This window comes from Abramis brama, assembly GCF_963993115.1.
Source record: "Abramis brama genome assembly, chromosome: 20".
Taxonomy (NCBI): Eukaryota; Metazoa; Chordata; class Actinopteri; order Cypriniformes; family Leuciscidae; genus Abramis; species Abramis brama.
Window position 1 is genome coordinate 28,392,914 of NC_139982.1, and position 20,877 is coordinate 28,413,790.

At 35.9% G+C, this 20,877-nt stretch overlaps 1 protein-coding gene across 1 annotated transcript; it reads left to right on the plus strand.

The window, feature by feature from the left end:
* Window positions 1–238: 238 nt before the first annotated feature.
* Window positions 239–17,809, plus strand: ptpn9a (protein tyrosine phosphatase non-receptor type 9a). Its single transcript, XM_084095747.1, has 13 exons — window positions 239–792; window positions 5,121–5,264; window positions 5,836–5,925; window positions 8,068–8,192; window positions 9,091–9,196; window positions 9,346–9,456; window positions 10,408–10,724; window positions 12,262–12,349; window positions 12,967–13,036; window positions 13,126–13,204; window positions 14,423–14,573; window positions 16,032–16,239; window positions 16,940–17,809. The coding sequence occupies exons 1-13, from the start codon at window positions 760–762 to the stop codon at window positions 17,128–17,130; spliced, it is 1,713 nt and encodes a 570-aa protein (XP_083951873.1). The 5' UTR covers window positions 239–759; the 3' UTR covers window positions 17,131–17,809.
* Window positions 17,810–20,877: the final 3,068 nt, after the last annotated feature.

Here is a 20,877-nt window from a genome sequence, read left to right on the forward strand (position 1 = left end):
TCACTACAAAAATTAGCACGTAATATGCCGCATACAGAAACCCCTGGGAATACCCTGCTATGGGGAATACATAATGAATGAATCCGTTATTGAATCAGTGCACTCAGAGCCCTGAGTGAGCTGAAAGGAGCCGTTCAAACGAACCGACTCGCTACAATGAATCGGACATTCCAAGATTTTTATGAATGGAGAGGAGGAGCGTCGTCCAGCGTGCAGTTCTTCATTGTGGCCAGCAGGGGGAGTGTCATCTTTCATCTTTCACTACTGCTGCTGCTTTTCAGGAGCGTCTGATCTTCATTCGCCTCCTAGCATTTTAGCGTCTAAAAGCGGCCGGATGCAGCAGAGCTGATCGATTCATATAAATTCGTTTCTCCAAACAAACTGACCGGCCTTCGACGAGTTTCGACGGAGTACCGTGATGAATTTCTCCCTTCGTCACTCAGGCGAGCGGACCGAAGCTCCGCTGCAACACCTTTAGTGTGTGTGTGTGTTTGTAAATATATAAAGCCTATATATGTGGATCCAGCCGAACCCGGACCGGATCATGAATTGGTTGTGTCGCGTGCCGTGCTGAAGTGGTGGGCCGCGCGCGCTGTCTCTCGAGCTGTAAACGGCGCGAGTCTCGCGCTGCTGCTGCGGTTGTTAGCCTGAGCAGTGCTAACGGGCCTAAAAAAGCCCAGTCTGATCTCCACTTTCCGATCTAAACAGCTGTCCGAGCTTTAATAAGAGCCTCCAGAGGGGTGAAGAGGAGAGGGGAGGATGGCCAGCCGTCTGAGCGCCGAGGAGGAGCAGGTATGAAATACCATCACGATCCAGTTAACGCTGATTCTCTGTCCCAGCGGTTCTGTTGCTAAGCAACCCGGAGACACTGACCAGGGGGGGTTTCAAACTGGGGTCCGGGGACCCTCGGGGCCCGCAGGGGAGTGTTAGGGGGTCCGGGAAAAGATAAGCAGTGGAAAAAAAATGTAAACATATTAAATACATAAAAACGTAATAATACAACATACAAGAAACAAAATCTTTTCAAAATACTAATTTACTATCACAGTATAAATGGTGTCTTTATGCCGTAAATTGTATGAGGGGTGTCCACGCACCAGGTTGATCATTATTTGTTGTGCATGGCATTTAAATGACCCTGGACCCTTAATGGTTTACCATGGTAATCATAGTTCAGACCAAAGTACCATAGAGTTACCAGAGTTGTGTTAATTACTGTAATGGGAATCAATTCTGGGTACAATTTTAATGATGCAGGTCAAATTTACTCTAATTGGATTCACTACAGTTCACCAAAAATCACACAATAAAAACAACATTTAACATTAATACTTTGGGTCTATGCAGCATCCTTCACCCATTCAATTGTTATATTAATTTTCATACGAAAGGATGTCAGTCTGTCTAGCTGAAGACGTTACTGTAGCTTTACCCATTAATAGACACAGTACTTAAAATAAATAAATTCCAGTACAGCGCTACAACTATAATGACTTTACAGTGAACTCTGTTTAGATAAATACATATTTATCTGTTTAATAAAATACCTTTCTTACCTGTTGAGACATCTCCGAAAAGCCAAGGCAATGTTGATTCTTGTTTTATTACAAGCTTGTGTTCTCCTTTAGCCAGCAAACTCTCCTCTGTTCGGCGTTTGCTCTAAAATATAAACACTTATGTATAATAGGCTTACCATAGTGAATCAGGGTAAGACAAAAACATGTTTTGGAGGAAAGATTGATAATGTATTTACTCATTATTTAAAATCTGTTCATTTTGAACAAAACAAAAATACCTATAATGTTTTGAATAATGTACTGCTCACTTATTTTAATTCAATTGCATTATATGGGGGCCGGAGCTTTCAAGCTTAAGGATGCAACATGAAAAATATATTAATATACATATTAAATATACATTTTTTTTATGACTATCTACAGACTATTTGGAAATACAGTACATATATTATTTAGGGGGCTAACAGACTTAAGTAAAGTTGTAATTCTAGTTAATCAGTGTGTGCCAATCTAACATATAACATATAAACCAAGGCAGTTTTTCCCAATTTTTTTAACTAAACATGTTTTCTTAGGAATATTATTTAAATTCGTAATCACTTTATAGGTCTTTACTGTGTCATCACATAACACTTATATCCCCTTTCACTAACAAAAGCCAGTTCCTTAATGATGTCATCCTTCCAGGAAGTGACACAATTTTAATGAGAAAACAGCCACAAAAACTTCTAAGTATTATTAGCAATGAATTTGATGAATACTGTGATGCTTTAGTAGCATTATATGATTTTTTTTTTCTCACTTTAAAAATACTTTCCTGTTTAATAACATAGCTGAAATTGATTAACGTCAGATTTTGAAATGATAAAACCTGTAAGCTAATGCTCAATCCCTCACTGAAAACTGCTAACTTTAACTCTTTATTTCCACCCTTTTATTTATTTACTTTTTATTTAATTTTATTACTCTTTATTTGCAGTTTTCATGTATTCACTTTTTATTTTCTTAGCTCTTTATTTGCATTTTAATAAGTCAAATGTTTGGTTTCGTCGCTTTTTTTTTGCTAAAATATATTTAAAAAAATACTTTAATCGAAAAGTGTGTGTGTGTGTGAAGCAGTTTGGTGGGAGAGTACACTATACACAGACTAAAACAGGAAATGATCATTATATAAGTCTGCTTGTTATTTATAGGTCACTTTCAGCAGCAGTGTGTGTTGTTTTAAGTCGTGCAATACACACAAATGTTTTGCAAACCTTTGAATAGTTTTGTTTGTACTGAAATGTCTTGTCTAAAGCCTCAGTAACCTGTTTTAATAAATGGGGAAAGTGTGTGTGGGTTGATTTCTTTAACAAGGCCCCTCTGTCTCCTCCATCCTGCTGTGGAATCTCATTTAAATAAGCCCCCAGTCGTCCGTTCATCCGTCCATTCATTCATCCGTCCGTCCGCCGGTCAGCAGTCAGTGTCTTATCGCCCGTCTCTGCCTGTGCGAATGCTAAGGAATCACGGCTGAGTGAGTGAATGACACTCTGGGGTCTCGTCTCGGGCCCCTCTCGGAGCTTATCGGGGCTGCTGGACGAATGTGAGAGAGTAATTAGATGTGGGACTGGCTGCGGGCCCCTGGGAGACATGAGCTGCTAAAAGCATTTCCACGGGAGAAGCTGAGAGAAAGACCTGGGTTCAGTTCATGACGTGTTTTTCTTCCTGCCCAGAGCTCTTTGATGCCAAAATAGAGAGGAGTGATGATGCTGACATGTGTTAGGCCTGAAACTAACACTTACAGAATCTGGAAAAAGTTTCACTTGGAAAAAAAAAAAAAAAAAATCTTAAACATTTACATTTATGCATTTGGCAGATGCTTTTATCCAAAACGACTTGTATTGCATGTCAAGGCACACATTTACATTCTTATCAGTTCAAACATATATTAAAAACATTCTAATACTGCCTTTTAAAAAGTATAAAATATGTAATAATAATTGTAATGATGGTAATTATCATAGGATAAAACATATTCTATAGTATTTATGGGATTTATTAGGAAAAAAACATCCTTTTGTAAGATTATTTAAAAACATTTTAAATTAAAAAGTTTTCTATACCTTGTACCCTGAGAAGACTACATTTTCAGTATTCGAATAAAAAACTTTTAAAAAATTAAAATGTTTAAAAATGAATAAAATAACATTAAAATTATTCATAATATATGTTTACAGGGCAATACTAGATTTAAAAAAAATATATATATATATATATATATTTTTTAAATCTAGTATTGCCCTAGATATATATATATATATATATATATATATATATATATATATATATATATATATATATATATATATATATATATAAAATCTAGTACATCCATGAAAAAACAGCAAAAACTACTACAACTAATCTAACAAACTAAACTAATATAATGTATTTAAAAAAGAAATTATATATACACACACACACACATATATATATATATAAATATTTAATATTCATTTATATTTTTTTTTACTTTTTTTTTTACTTTTTTTTAATTTACATTCACATATATTCCACAAGCCAAAATAACTTATATATGCCAAAAAATATACACCAGTTGTCCTGTTCAAAAGTTTACACACCCCTATCAAGCATCAGTGACTTTTTGCAGCCATTTGCGATGGTTGGATGAGTCCCCAGTCTCCACCCTTTAATATGTGTGAGTATGTTCAGAGTTCATTTACGGACCATGAGCTGAAACTCTCTGGATTGAAGTACGGCCTGTGAAAATGCACAGTTCGTCTCAGGGTGAATTCTGCAAGATTCAGGGCTGTCTGCCTGGATTTGCTGCTTATCTGTCCTTTTAAGGATACAGTGTTGTGCAAGTGGGTGGACTGGATCCTCTGGAGAGGCACAGAGCTTATTTTTTTGTGTTACATGTGGCTTTCAGGTCAAATGAACGGTATTTGCACAGATTTCTGAGTAATAGTTATAGCTGAAGGCACTCCTGTCAGTCTAGTGTGTTGGAAAAATATCCTGTTAATGAGAGATGGACATATGTAGTGCACTAGTGTTAGCCTAAAGTTTAATTATTCACTCGATTGGCTTGTTCAGCTATGCAAAAAATAACTTTTAACCAATTGGAGTGAAGACACTAGAGCCCATGTGATGTCTCTCCTGTGAGATACAGTAGTCAAGTGTAGATATAATCTCCCAGAATGCATTGAGAATCTGAAGTTGCTGTAAAGTCATTTGCATAATGTTTCTTCTACGGAGAGTCTTGATGCAGTTGATTTAATCACTGCGTTTGATATCAGATGACCAAAGCCTCTTGGTTCTCCCATCTGGATCATCTGTGCTTTCCACTTCCAAACATCACTCTGTTTTTTTCCACGTCTCCTGCCTCTCTCTCTGCTTATGGTCTTGTTTGTATGTGAGTGTTTATAGTTGTCAGGAACTGACTGAGAACATAGTGTTTTGTCTGTAAATCTCAGACGTAATCCTCCTCAAAGGTCCCTGACGTGCACATGTGGGGCATTGTGGGAAATAACAACTGACCAAAATGTACCATAGTAGATTTGAATTTGATAAGGTCTAAAATGAGACGTTCTCTTTCTTTCTCAGGCCACCAAGCAGTTTCTGGAAGAGATCAACAAATGGACGTCCCAACATGGCGTCTCACCATTGTCCTGGGACGTAGCTGTGAAGTTTCTAATGGCCCGCAAGTTTGATGTCCTCCGAGCAATCGAGCTTTTCCACAGCTACAGGGTGAGTGAATGTTAATATGATCACAATAATATACTGTATATTTAAATTATGACAACTCATCATTATGACAACTGGAGCTGGGGGAGGTAGAGGGTTTCAGAGGAACTGACTAGCTTACAGTAAACACTAAAACAGACTATTTCAATGTTGAGAAGCAAGCCCATTGGCTTATTGGTAGGATCAGCAGAGGCCAATCAGCTTGCACCATGCGGTAATGATGTGATTGCTTGCAGATTGCATGTAAAGGACCGATCAGCCTGTGCCCTAGACTAGAGTTTTATGACTGAACTAATATATATATATATATATATATATATATATATATATATATATATATATGTACTGTAAAATTACATTTATGGAAATTTATTAGTCAATTGTGGGAACCCAAGAATAAATTAAAATAAAATAATCAGTGCGGATGAATTGGAGACCGCACTCAAAAAAAAAAAAAGAAGTAAAGTAATATTAAGTAGACAAGTAATTAATAAAGGGTAATGTATATTCAGTTGGTCATTATCACAAAATAAACGTGTAGGTTAAGTGTGAAATCTCTGTGTTTGTCTGACAGGAGACACGGCTGAGGGAGGGCATCGTCAAACTGCAGCCGCACGAGGAGCCGCTACGCTCTGAGCTGTTGAGCGGGAAGTTCACCGTGCTGGTAAGTTCACATCACATCACATCAGGGCCGTTTCCTCAAAACGGCTGTTTATGCTCTTTTTAATCTCGGAAATGAGGTTACTGGTTCACAAATGAAAAAATACTGTGGCAAGTTTCATTTCCACTCCAATGATTACAGCTGACAAGTCACTGATGCGGTTTCACTTCAGCTTTAAGCCGGTTATTATAACCAGGTCAGTATAGAATCACTGGAAATTTATTTGTTAACTATTTTAGCTAATTTTGCCTGGTGCTGCACTGCTATTGGTCAGATGAGTCTGTGTCCCGACACCTGATTGGACGCTGCGTAGGCAGGATCCCTTTGGTTCATTCGATACCTTCATTGATCCTCCTCATTCTCTTGTCTCCTCTCCTCACATCCTGACATCAGTATTTATAACCCAGAGAGACGCACACAAGTCCCGCGTTTCTCATGAGTCATCATCGGATCATTGAAAATACATTATTGACATAAATATTTAATAAATGGTAAAGCTGTGTGCTGGCACATTCGGAAATGGGTTGGCTGAAAGCGAATAAACCAGATTTAGTGTCTTAATGAATGGAAGAGAAAGGTCGGAGTGAGTCATTGTTCAGAGCTCAGTGAGACACACTCTATTCTGCCCCCATGTGTACACATTTAAAACTACTCCTCAGTTTAACTAAAGTATGTTTGGAAAAGCAAACTGGCAGGAGATCGTTGGTGTCAATATTTCTACGATATACTTGGGGTTACAATGCTTTCGAGATACTCAGCCCTGAGGTGTCTTGACCCTATTTTATTTTATTATTTTATTTTTCACATTTTAGTATAATTTATTTTATAATTATAATATTTTTTTAATTAATAATTTGCACAAAGTTGATTTAAAAATATAAAACTACCATTTTTATTTGAAAGAGCACACTACCATATGTTTGTTTTATTTATTTATTTATTTATTTAAAATGATGTATTTTACATTTTTACATATTATTTTATCTTCTTTTTTTATTCAGAATTTTCACAGTTAAATAAAATAAAAAACTACCATATTTATTTGACAGAGCATACTACTTTTTGTATATTTATTTATATATGTATTTGTTTTATTTGTTTATATTTAGTATTATTTTATCATTATTATATATTTTATTTTAATTCAGAATTTGCACAAAGTTGATTAAAAATGTAAAACTACCATATTTATTTGAAAGAGCACACTACCATATGTTATATATAACATATGGTAGTGTGCTCTTTCAAATAAATATGGTAGTTTTACATTTTTAATCAACTTTGTGCAAATTCTGAATTAAAATAAAATATATAATAATGATAAAATAATACTAAATATAAACAAATAAAACAAATACATATATAAATAAATATACAAAAAGTAGTATGCTCTGTCAAATAAATATGGTAGTTTTTTATTTTATTTAACTGTGAAAATTCTGAATAAAAAAAGAAGATAAAATAATATGTAAAAATGTAAAATACATACATACATACATATATATATATATATATATATATATATATATATGTATGTATGTATGTATTTTACATTTTTACATATTATTTTATCTTCTTTTTTAATTCAGAATTTGCACAGTTAAATAAAAAAATAAAACTAACATATTTATTTGACAGAGCATACTACTTTCTTTGTATATTTATTTATATATGTATTTGTTTGAATTTTTTATATTTAGTAGTATTTTATTTTAATTCAGAATTTGCATAAAGTTCGACTAAACATTTAAAACTACAATATTTATTTGAAAGAGCATACACTATTTGTTTATTTATTCTTTCATTATATATATTATTTATATATTAATTTATTTTTTATTATATATAATTTTTAAAAAATCTATTTTATCAATATAATTTTAATTATTCAGAATTTGCACAAATTTGGATTTAAATTTTTTAATCTATAGTATTTATTTCTGAATTCTAAATTAATGAATTAAACATGCAATGAAGTGAGGTTGTGTGACAACAATTTTGTTCATTTATCACTGCATCCTGTTTCAACATTTAGTGTGCTGTACAGAGTAAAGTGTGTGTTCAAGATGAGTTAACTCTGAACATATAAACAGGAAAACATGATGAAATTTTTAAGATGTTTTTTCCTTTGTCTTCTGGTATCAGGGTGTCCGGGACCCAACTGGGGCATCCATCGCCCTCTACACGGCTAAACTGCACCATCCCAGTAAAACAGGAAACCATGTGGTACTTCAGGCGCTGTTCTACCTACTGGACCGAGCTGTGGAGAGGTAGAGCGTGTGAAAGACTATTAGAGAACTGAAGGATGTTCAGTTGACCCAAAATGTTCATGGTTTCCACAAAAATATGAAGCAACAACTGTTTTCAACACTCATTATAGTAATAAATGTTTCTTGAGCTGCAAATCAGCATATTAAAATGATTTCTGAAGTATCATATTCAGCTTTGCATCACAGGAATAAATTACATTTTAAATGTATATTAAAATAGAAAACAGTTATTTTAAATTGTAATAATATTTCACAATTTTACTGTTTTTTTACTGTGTTTCTGTTCAAATGAAATCATCCTTGTTGAACATAAGAGACTTCTTTCAAAAACATAAAAAAAATCTTACCGATCACAAACTTTTGAATGCTAGTGTAGGCACTTTATTCATCTTTGAGATGACATTTAATGAAACCACATATGTGATCCTGGATCACAAAACCAGTCTTAAGTTGCACGGGTATATTTGTGGCAATAGCCAACAAAACATTGTATGGGTCAAAATTATCGATTTTTCTTTTATGCCAAAAATCATTAGGATATTAAGTAAAGATCATGTTCCAAGAAGATATTTTGTAAATTTTCCACCTTAAATATATAAAAAAAGATTTTTGTGAGTGGATGCAGCACAATCGCCAATAGAAATGGAGAACTTTAAAGGAGATTTTCTCAATGTTTCAATTTTTCTGCACCCTCAGATTCCAGATTTTCAAATAGTTGTATCTCGGCCAAATATTGTCCTATCCTAACAAACCATACATCAATGGAAAGATTATGTATTCAGCTTTCAGATGATGTATAAATCTCAATTTTAATAAAATTACCCATAAGACTGGTTTTGTGGTCCAGGGTCACATATTTTAAGTTGCAAAGTTATAATTCTCTCTTTCTTTCCTGTAGTTTTGAGACTCAGAGAAATGGACTGGTTTTCATTTATGACATGGCTGGATCCAACTACACTAACTTTGAACTGGACCTGAGCAAAAAGATCCTCAATTTGCTCAAGGTGAGTTTCTGTATTTTGTCTATCTGTGGATTTCCTGTTTCTGATGGCCATCCATTCATGTTCAGAACTATGAGTACAGGCATTGGAGTGTGTGGGTTTAGATGTCAGAATAAATCAGAAAAATGTTGTTGTTCCACTATTGTTCTCAGGGTGCGTTCCCAGCACGGCTGAAGAAAGTGCTCATCGTCGGCGCTCCTGTGTGGTTCAGGGTCCCGTATAACTTACTGAGTCTCTTACTGAAGGAGAAGCTCAGAGAACGGGTTAGTACACACACACACACACACACACATATTTACTAACAGTTTATCTTGCTGTGCTTTATATCTCTGTGACCCCTATGGAAGCTTCTTTCCACCAAGGAATAAAAAAAATAAAGGTAATTAAGACTTTATATCTCACAATTCTGACTTTTTTCTCAGAATTGCAAGTTTATATCAAACAATTCTGAGAAAATAGGTCAGATATGCAGGATATAAACTTGCAGTTGCGAGAAAAAAGTCAGGACTTTATAACTCGCAATTCTGAATTTATTTCTCACAATTCTGAGGGAAAAAAAAGTCTGAATGTCGATTTTGAGAAGTAAACTCACAATTCAGAAATTCTTTTTCTTTCAATTGCAAGTTTAAATCTTGCAATTCAGACATTTTTCCTCAGAATTGTGATATCCACCTCGCAATTGTGAGCTATAAAGTCAGAATTGCGCAATTCTGAGAGAAAAAAAGTCAGCTCACAATTCTGACTTTTTTCTTGCGATTGCGAATTTATATCCTGCAAATCTGACATTTTCCTCAGAATTGTGAGATGTAAACTAGGAATTGCGAGAAAAAAACTCCAATTACCTTTATTTTTTTATTCCCTGGCAGAAACAAGCTTCTATAGACCTTAAATGGAAAGTAAATATAATATTAAATGATAAATATTACATATAATATTAAGTATTACATCATAATGCGTTTAGTTTTGTCATGCTATACAAAATATTGAGATTCCACTAAGTTTACATGGCAATAGCTGGTTTAAATCAAAACCAGTGGAGGTTGGCCTGTCAGACTATCTTGGTCATACTGGTTAGACCTGGTTAGACTGATTAACCAACTGGTCTATCTGTGTGCCCCACTTTTCTCGCAGTAGTGCCACTCTATGGGCTCCTTGAGCAATTATTTGTATGTTTCAGTTTTTCTAAACATGAAACAATCTTCACCTGTTCTCAGGTTCAGATGGTGAAGATGGCCGACCTGCGCCAGCATCTGCCCAGAGACTGTTTGCCTGAGCACCTGGGCGGCTGCTTGCCTCTGGACGTGCACAGCTGGAACATGCAGCTGCTGTCCGAGCAGAACGGACGTGTGGATCCCGTTGATGAGCTGGTGGGGATCCCGCTGGAGAACACGTCCATACACACGCCTGGAGCTGAGGCCATGAGTCTGGCTGAGCTCATGGCGAACCTGAACCGGGCCCAGCGCAGCGGGATCTACCTGGAGTACGAGGAGCTTCGCAGAGAGCAGCCGTCTGGAACCTTCACCTGTGCGCTGTGAGTGTGGATGGTGAACGTGTGAGGTTTCCAATCAACCAATCAGATTTGAGGGATTGGTTTAGAGTTAATGGCAAGTTTAAGCTTACAGCAAGGGTTATGTGCTTCTACATCAGTGTTATTCACCTACCATTTCCCTCTGATTATAGGGATAAGTTCTGGGTAGGGGTAGATTAGGACTATAGCTGTGTCCGAAATCACATAGTCTCTTGAGTAGGTACTTATTTTGATTAAGTAATTACTTCATTACTGCTAAAAAAGAACGTTCTATATAGTATGAATGTAATCTGGATGTACTACAGTCGCCATGTTGTCATTATCATGTGACCAACCAGCGTCAGTTGTGTTGCTTCACTGTCATTCACAAATCCTCTATTGTGGCCTCATGGGATAGTAAAGTACTTTTTGCCTACTCTTTGGAAACTGTGTTTTGCCTACTGAAAGGCCTACTGTTTTTCACCTATTATACAGTAGGAAAGTATGTGATTTCAGATGCGGCCAACGTTTTTGGACAGGAATGTTATTCTGGGATCAACATCTTTTTACATGTTACTTGGCAAAATAAGACTTTAACTTTCTTCAGCCCTTTTCGGATGGGATTAACTTTACAAGGGTAGATGGAGTAATGTAATTTTACCACAGGACGTCTGTAATATTAATGGGCAATTCACACGGGATAAGATATCTCAGTAAAACTAGCAGAAGTGGGAGGGGAAACTCGATTTGCGCATCGCCGTCACTCTCCTGTCGTCATGTGTGTATTACGTTGCTTCCTGATATCACGTGTGCAAACGCATATAACCTATATATATATATATATGGTGTGTGGAAAACACTTGAGTTTTGCCACAGACTCGTCCCAGCGTCTAGAACGCAACTGAATGCTTTTTCAAGCGTCTCCATACTTGAAAAACCGCGGAAAACTACTTTTAAACAGGAAATGACGAAATATTGACGTACATATTTACAGCGGGTCTATTCGCACGGGATTAGTTTTACCTGAGGTCATTTTTCCGGACCTTTTTACTGAAGGTAAAAGTCGCTGTAATCTTTACTGACATTGTCCGTAATGATTACTGAGATGGCACATTCGGACGGGACTGAAATCACAGAGAAGCTCTGGTAATTATTACTTTACCCCAACTCTCCATGTTAAACTCCCGTCCCAATAGGGCTTTATTAGTTTTTGTTCTTTTTAAATATTACTATTTAAGTTTAAGAAACTTAAGACTTATTTCAGTTATTTGCCAAGGCAACATTTCTAATCTTTTAATTTTTCATCTAACGTTTATATTTTATTTTATTTCTGCTTTATTTCAATTAACCAAAATGTTTTTAATACTTTTAGTTAACAATAGTAACCCTGGTAAGGACTTGATTTTATTCACTGGGATTGTGCAGTCGAGGCCAAAATCAAGACTATATGATTATATCAGCAGAAAAGAAAGTTCTATTATTTGAAAACTTCCTCAGAATAACATGCACTGATAATTTGTGCACAATAATTTGATTTCACATTGTCGTTGATCTTTTGCAGGGCTCCTCACAACCAGGAGCGGAACCGCTATGGCGACGTGCTGTGTCTCGATCAGACTCGCGTGCGACTCAAAGCGAGGAGAAACGAGGTTTGTGCTGTCTGATGTCATTCAGTTTAGACCACTGATCTATGTAATGACTGTCACTCTATATAGATCAGTGGTTTAGACCTTCCTGAAACTGATCTGCACTAACGTTCACGCGGTGTTAGAGAAATTCTCTTCTGCTCATCAAGGCTGCATTTATTTGATCAACAATACAGTAAAAACAGCAATATTGTGACATATTATTACAATTTAAAATAACTATTTTCTATTTGAATATATTGTTAAAATGTAATTTATTCCTGTGATCAAAGCTGTATTTTCAGCATCATTACTCCAGTCTTCAGTGTCACATGATCCTTCAGAAATCATTCTAATATTATGATTTTGCTGCTCAAGATTATTGATTATTATCATCAATGTTGAACACAGCTGTGCCGCTTAATATTTTTCTCAATATTCTTTGATGAATAGAAACTTCAAAAGAACAGCATTTATTTAAAATAAATATATTTTGTAACATCATAAATGGCTTTGCTGTCTTTGATTTCTCTTTGCTGAATAAAAGTATTAATTTCTTTTAACAAAAACACTTATTGCCCCCATTTTGAATGGTGGTGCATATTCTGATTGGACATTGATCTTTTGTTTTCTCTCCACAGAGATCAGACTACATAAATGCCAGCTTCATGGATGGATACAAACAGAAAAATGCATATATTGGGACTCAGGGTGAAAATATTCACACAATTTATAAAATAGATTTAGTGAAACGATTTTAAACCTACACTGGAACTAATGCCTCTGTTGTTTCTCACCAGGCCCACTGGAGAAAACCTATGGAGATTTCTGGAGAATGGTTTGGGAGCAAAGTGTGCTTGTCATTGTCATGACAACAAGGTAATACGTCACAGAGGCTGTGTCCCGAATCACGTACTCTCTTGAGTAGTTACTTATTTTCAATACAGAAAGTTATTTTTTAGTGGTTGAAAAGTATGGACTCATGGGATGGTAAAGATCATCCGAGGACCTTTTGCCCACTTTATTAGTACAATGAATTTGGACACACTTCTTTTGTCACAGACTGTCTTTTAGGGATGCATCGATATGAAACTTTTGGCCGATACCAATAACTGATAATTCTTCATATTTGAAAGCCGATAACCGATATATTGGCTGGTAAACCTAATTACACATTTTTATATAATTTTTGAGAGCCTTATTACAAAAACAATAGTCTCACCATGTCCCAAGCATGTTCTCATTATAATTTTATTAAGCCTATATGACAGACTTGCATGTTTCACTTAAATGTATTTTCCTTTTCAAAGTCATTCCAATCATATTTCAAGTGATTCAAAACCATCACGACGAACAGTGCTCAATATACTGGCCAATTTTTCTTATCAGGCCGATAACAATGACATTAAAAATGAACATATATCGACCGATACGGATATTGTGGCTGATATATTGTGCATCCCTGCTGTTTTTCGTCTACTATATAGTAGGGAAGTATGCGTTATCAGATGCAGCCAGAGAGTCTACTTTAGCAACATGCAGGAAATGATGTGTAGTCTTCCATAGCCAGACTTTTTATTATCACCAGAAAGTCTAGTTCAAATGGCCACTTAATCAGGCCAAAAAGCACCCACTCAGACAGGAAGAGGTTTTCTGACCGACATATATAAAGTGGCCAATGTCTTCTTATGCAATGTTTCACATAAATCAGATTTAACTGTAGAGCAAAATGTAATGTACTCATGAGTTCACATCTTCTTGCTACGAAATGTTTCAAAACTCTTAAATATCTTCAGAGGAAATGTCTTGAGAAAATCCAATGACTAATTTGTCCTCCGTTGTAGCAGTCTGGGAACATAAAACAACTTTGTTGCCTGGTGGGCTGATAAAATGAACCCTGACTTCTAGAAATATGTCGAAGTCAGCCAATCAGATTTCAGCCGACTCTTGTTACTTTTGTTTTTTGATGCTTTCAAAAGTGATTCTGTAAAACTGATCTGTCCTGAGATCAGATTAGAGCTGTGCCATATGGACTTTGTCACAGCGGATTAAAAATAAATGCTGCTTAGAGATGCGTGTGTGAATGTGTGTTTGCAGGACGGATGAGGGCGGCCGGAGGAAGTGTGGACAGTACTGGCCCCAGGAGGAGGGCGGTCAGGAGGTGTACGGGCACATCGCTGTGGTCAGTCACAGAGTGGACAACCATGCGCATTACAACCAAACCACACTTGAGCTGCACAACACAGAGGTAACACACATGCACCAGTTTTATATAATATTTAATGTTTGCTTTTATTTAAAAGCTAACAGTTGATCAATGAACATCCAGTCAGTAATAATGATTTCATATATGATTTATATAGTGATTTCCAGTTTCACAAATCACCTTTCATAATGTAGTCTATAGTAGGGCTGGTCAATACTACCAAAAAAAATCTGTTTTGAAATTTGTCAGCATTTTGTTGGTATTTTAGCTATGTATTTGCTCTGAAATGGTGTAAAATAACTTTTAAGGATCATTTCGGCCAAATACCTATTGTTGCAAATTACATTCAAAATATAAAAATTCAAATATGGTTGCAAATTTCAAGTCATGTTTTCCACACTGTTTTTCCATTAAATGAAAACAAGAAAAACACATTTAAATATTTATATGCACCATTATAACAATGCATAATAACAAAAGTTTATATTTATAAAAATATACACACCACACACACACACACACACACACACACACATATATATATATATCTATATATATGTGTGTGTGTGTGTGTGTGTGTGTGTATGTGTGTATATTTATTTATATATATATATATATATATATATATATATGTATGTATGTGTGTGGTATATATATATATATATATATATATATATATATATATATATATATATATATATATATATATATATATATATATATATATACACACACAGTGCAATGCATAAGTTAATACACCCATGCTAAAGTTGACTAAAAAGAGGAATAAAAAATCATATTTTGGAAATTGAACTTAATGCCTTAATTTAAAAAATTAGGAAAAATCCAACCTTTAAGGACACCAATTTTCTTTGTGAATGAATAATGTATCGTAAATAAATAAATGTTCTTCCTTAAAATACATGGTGCATAAGTGTGTACACCCCTATGTTAAATTCCCATAGAGGCAGGCAGATTTTTATTTTTAATTATTTTTTTTAAATTAATTTTTAGGACACTATGCATCCTGATAAAGTTCCCTTGGCCTTTGGAATTAAAATAGCCCCACATCATCACATAGCATTCACCATACCTAGAGATTGGCATGGGGTACTTTCCATAAGATCATCTCTCAATGCAAATCAAACCAGCTATTAGGCTAACTGAAATAAAACCATGCCAATCTCTATGTGTATAGAAAGTTCAAAAGAACAGCATTTAACTGATATAGAAAGCTTTTGTAACATTAGAAATGTCTTTACAGTCAGACAGATCTGACCCTAAACTTTTGAACGGTAGTCTAAATGTATACTAATAAATAAATAAATAGTCTTTAGTAATCTTAATGACCAAAACAATTGTGTTAAAAGGCAATACTCACAATGCTCCGCTGTACTGTATATCGCCAGCGAAATCATATAATAAATGTTCAGTTCATCTGACTGAAGAAAAGTAAAGTGGAACAGTTTCTAAACTTATTTTATTGTTGTTTTTCCCCAGACGTTTGAACAGAGACAGGTGACTCATTTTCAGTTCCTCAGCTGGCCTGATTACGGGGTCCCGTCCTCCGCACTGTCTCTGATTGACTTCCTGGGTGCCGTGAAGTACCAGCAGCAGTGGGCGGTCCAGGCTTTCGGCTCACAGTGGAGAGGTCATCCGCTCGGCCCGCCCATAGTGGTCCACTGCAGCGCTGGCATCGGCAGGACCGGTCAGTAATTAAACGCATAACAAAAACATATCTACATATTAATGAGGCACTGAAAGGGATCTCAAATCGCATACTTCCCTACTGTATAGCAGGCGAAAAACAGTATGTGACAATGGAAGTATGTCGGATGTAAAAAATATATATATATATATACCCGGATGATCTACAACTTTCGGCGAGATTCTGAAGTGTACATGTGATGGACACTTTACTATCCCATGAGGCCATGGGAGAGGATTTGTGAATGGCAGTGACGCAACTGAATCTGGTAGATCACATGATGATGACAACATGGCAAACGTAGTACGTCCAGATTACATTCATACTATATAGAACATAATTTTTTAGTGGTCGTGAAGTAATTACTTATTCAAAATAAGTACATACTCAAGAAAGTATGCGATTTGAGACGCAACCATAGTCCACCCAAAAAGGAAAATTCTGTAATTTACTATTAAACCTGTATGACTGACTTTCTTCTGTGGAACATAAAATAAGATATTTTGATATTCAAACAGTTTTGTTTCCCATTTAATGGACAAAAAAAAATACAATGGAAGTCAAAGAGAACCTGTTTGGTTTGTTCTATGTTCCACAGAAGAAAGTCAGTCATACCGGTTTGGTAAATAATAACAGAATTTTCATTTGAGGGAACCATCTTTTTTAATGGATTTTCAGACTGACCTCTTCTCCCCCGCAGGTACATTTTGTGCGCTGGATATCTGTCTGTCCCAGCTGCAGGATGTCGGCACCCTTAACATTTGCCAGACGGTCCGACGAATGAGATCTCAGCGTGCCTTCAGCATCCAAACACCCGAGCAGTACTATTTCTGCCACACCGCGATCCTAGAGAACGCCCAGAGACAGGGCCTGCTTTCAGCCAATCAGTGAGCAGCAGGGCCCACTCGTAGCCAATCAGAGACTGAAAAGGCCTAATCTTAGCCAATCAGTAAGAGGCGAGGCCTGCTCTCATCCAATCATAAGACAGGGCTCGTTTTTGGTTGATCGGCGACTCAAAGACAGAATAATTCCCAATCAAAATCACTGGGTTTTTGATTAATCTGTCACTATTAAAAAAAAATGGCAGCATAAATAGTAACCATAAATGACTGTTTGAAGGGGGTGTCTAAATGTTCAGTGATCCAGCTGTAGTGTAGTCTAATGTAATGTGCTGCATTTTGTGCAGTTTTACTCTGTGAATTTCACACGAAGCTTCAAATCAACCGTGCTCAAATGTGATTCAGGACAAACATTGGAACGAGTGTATAGTTTCTGGTATTTGGTGTCGTTTTGTCACACTTGTAGGCGTTTCTATTCAGTGACGCCTCAGACCAACAGACTGTCTTTAAGGGTTATTTCACCCAAAAATTTAAATTATGTCTTTATTTACTCTCCCTCATGTCGTTTCAAATCCATTTTACAAGCTTTTTTCCATGGACCACAAAAGTACAACTTGAATATCCCAGGTGCTCTTCAAGGGATAGTTCACCCTAAAATGAAAATCAAGGCATCATTTACTCACCCTGGTGTTGTTCTAATGTCATATGCCCTTCTTTCTTTTTTGGACCACAAAACAAGAATTAAAAAAAAAAATGTCCTGCTTGAGGTCGTTCATATAATGGCAGTTCTCCTTTTGTGGTCCAAAAAAGAATGAAAAGCATACGGCATTACAACAACACCAGGGTGAGTAAATGATGCCTTGATTTTCATTTTAGGCTGAACTATCTCTTTAATGAAAGAGAATGATGGTGGATGCTGTCGAGCTCTAAAATGTACAAAATAACACAATGAAAGTAGTCATGTGGAATAAATTGATGGCTCTTTTATTGCTATTTTTGGAGCTTGACAACGTCCGTCTCCATTAAAGGGATGGTTTGGAGTAAAATCAACCTAAGTTAAAAATCAACTTTGCACCATGACCTTGAGCCAAACACCCCCCCAGAAGCCTTTTTTCCCTTGATCGAACATTATTAAAGTTAGAGCTTATTTAGGGATATCAGCCGAATGACTTAGTGCAGGCGCTAATGGATCCAAGGATGCATCTCGAAAATTACCCCACTAATAATGCCTAGAATGGCACCAAACTTCTACAGTAGTACAAATAGGTTCTGTACTCATAAAACGAGGCATTGGGAAGTTTGTAAGTACATCAGGAGTTTATTTAAATAACACTTGCCTGACGACTCATGCTACCACTAACCCGGACGTCAACGTCACTTCAGTGATTTGGGAAAAGCACGTAAAAGTCCTGGCAGAAAGCGATGCAAAAGGATGTCGTGTAACGACGAATTATTATTTTTTCCGAAGTGTTAACAACTTATTGTTAACTAATAATTGTTGCAAACTGGTATTACCAACAAAATATTAGTGCATTCCTGGAACTGGACATCCTTTTGCATCGCTTTCTGCCAGGACTTTTACGGGCTTTTCCCAAATCACTGAAGTGACGTCGACGTAAGTGTTATTTCAATAAACTCCTGATGTACTTACAAACTTTCCAATGCCTCGTTTTGAGTACAGAACCTATTTGTATACTGTAGAAGTTTGGTACCATTCTGGGCATTATTAGTGGGGTAATTTACGAGATGCATCCTTGGATCCATTAGCGCCTGCACTAAGTCATTCGGCTGATATCCCTAAATAAGCTCTAACTTTAATAATGTTCGACCAAGGGAAAAAAGGCTTCTGGGGGATGTTTGGCTCAAGGTCATGGTGCAAAGGACCCTAGGTTGATTTTACTCCGAACCATCCCTTTAATGGAGTCATTATATGGAAAAGAGCGGCGTAAATATGCTGCTGCTTTTGTGTACCATGATGGTTGAAGAAAAAGTCATACTGGTTTGAAATGACATGACAGTGAGTAATTAATAACAGAATTCATTTTTTAAATAAACTAATCATTGAATTATTCAACTTCATTTAGTTCTACTCAAATTTTTGAGTTTTATACTCCGTTCGACCTATGAGATACAGTCATTGCACACTATAGATTTTTATGTATTCGCTGGATTTGAATGCACATTTATTGTCTAAATGTATAGACAATATTTTGCCTGTCTGTATTTTGTGCGTCAACTTTGGAAAATGTCTCTGTAGTTTGTAGGACATTTTTTTGCAGTAGCATCTGAAGAGCGGGAAACCATAGATGATGGGTTAGAGGGCCAAGATGAGGAAAGTCTTCTCACATCAACTGGGTGGATCGGTAAACCTCTATAATGCAACAATTACTCAATTGATATAGTCTTTAATTAGTGTGGTGTAAATGTGAGATGGCTTCATCGAGTCATTTACACTTTGTAATAATTCTGTCTGTTAATATTGTACTAATAACCTGTTTAAAATATCTAAAAGCTCCTGTAAAGTGCATTTAGAATCGCTTTTTATTTTGTTGTGGGTTAAAGGTGTCCTTGCTACTGAATTCATATTGAATTTTCTTGTAGTGAAGCATCTCTACACACACCAATGATTCCAGGATCTGCAGTCCTGCCTCTCTGGGCACAAAATGTGACCATTTGTATTTTTCTATTATACCCACGCTTTGTGTCCTTACTTATTACTCCCAAATATATATGTAAATTATATTTTCTTTTATATCCAATTTTATCTTTTTTTTTCTTTTTTTTTCTTGTGTCTCATGTCAATGGAAAAACTAACCTGTAATGTCAAGCTTATGATTATCAATAAGTTTGCGAAGTGCTTTGATATGCAATTTAAGAGCCTTATTCCACATGTACGTTTGGATTGAGTGAAAGGTTTATGTGAAAAGACTGTACAGGTATCAACTGTCTCTCATTCTCAAAATAGAGCTGTCCAAACTGCAATGTCATTTAAGCAAAACCAAATCAAAACCATGTGTTTTAGGTTTATTAAATGGAAGGGAAAAAACTATATACTGACTCAGTGTTTTAATTGAACCTTTCATTGAGAGAGAGAGAGAGAGAGAGAGAGAGAGAGAGAGCTATCCCTTTAATCTAATGTGTTATTCTTTGTGAAAATAACACACAAAAAATTGTTTGCAAGTTTTCCAATTCATGTGCATAAATCTTAGAAGAATGTTTGTGCTACCTGTTGTTTTTCACCCACAGTATCCGTTTTATTAATAAATTCCTTTATTAATATTCATGATAATGTAAACTTATATCAAGTATAATATAATTTTGGTGTTGATGAAGAAGTAGATACAACAACAAACAATGGGAAACACTACTGAGATATTTTTATTTTTAAAAGCACACATAAAATGTCCCTACAAACGTTGAGGGGGAAACCATAGACTGAGGGAAACAAACAACCGTAGGCTCTTTAAACTAGGGGAGGGGCCCGCGCTCATTTAGCCAATCAGAAACGCTCTCTATCTGTCAATCATTTACGCGTTCTTTGCGAAACTGCCTTTCGAAGGCGGGGTTTCGACGAGGGGCGTGTTCTAACGCTGGTGGAATTTAAAGTCTCATGAAACCCCCTCAGTTTTAGCCTGGTCGTTCACACCTCAGAGTTGAAAAAGTCTGAAGTTTCCCTCTAAAATGAAAATTCTGTCATCATTTACTCATCCTCGTGTTGTTCCAAACCTGTATGAGTTTATTTCTTCTGTTGAACACGAAATAAGATATTTTAATGAATGTTGGTAACCAGACGATAATC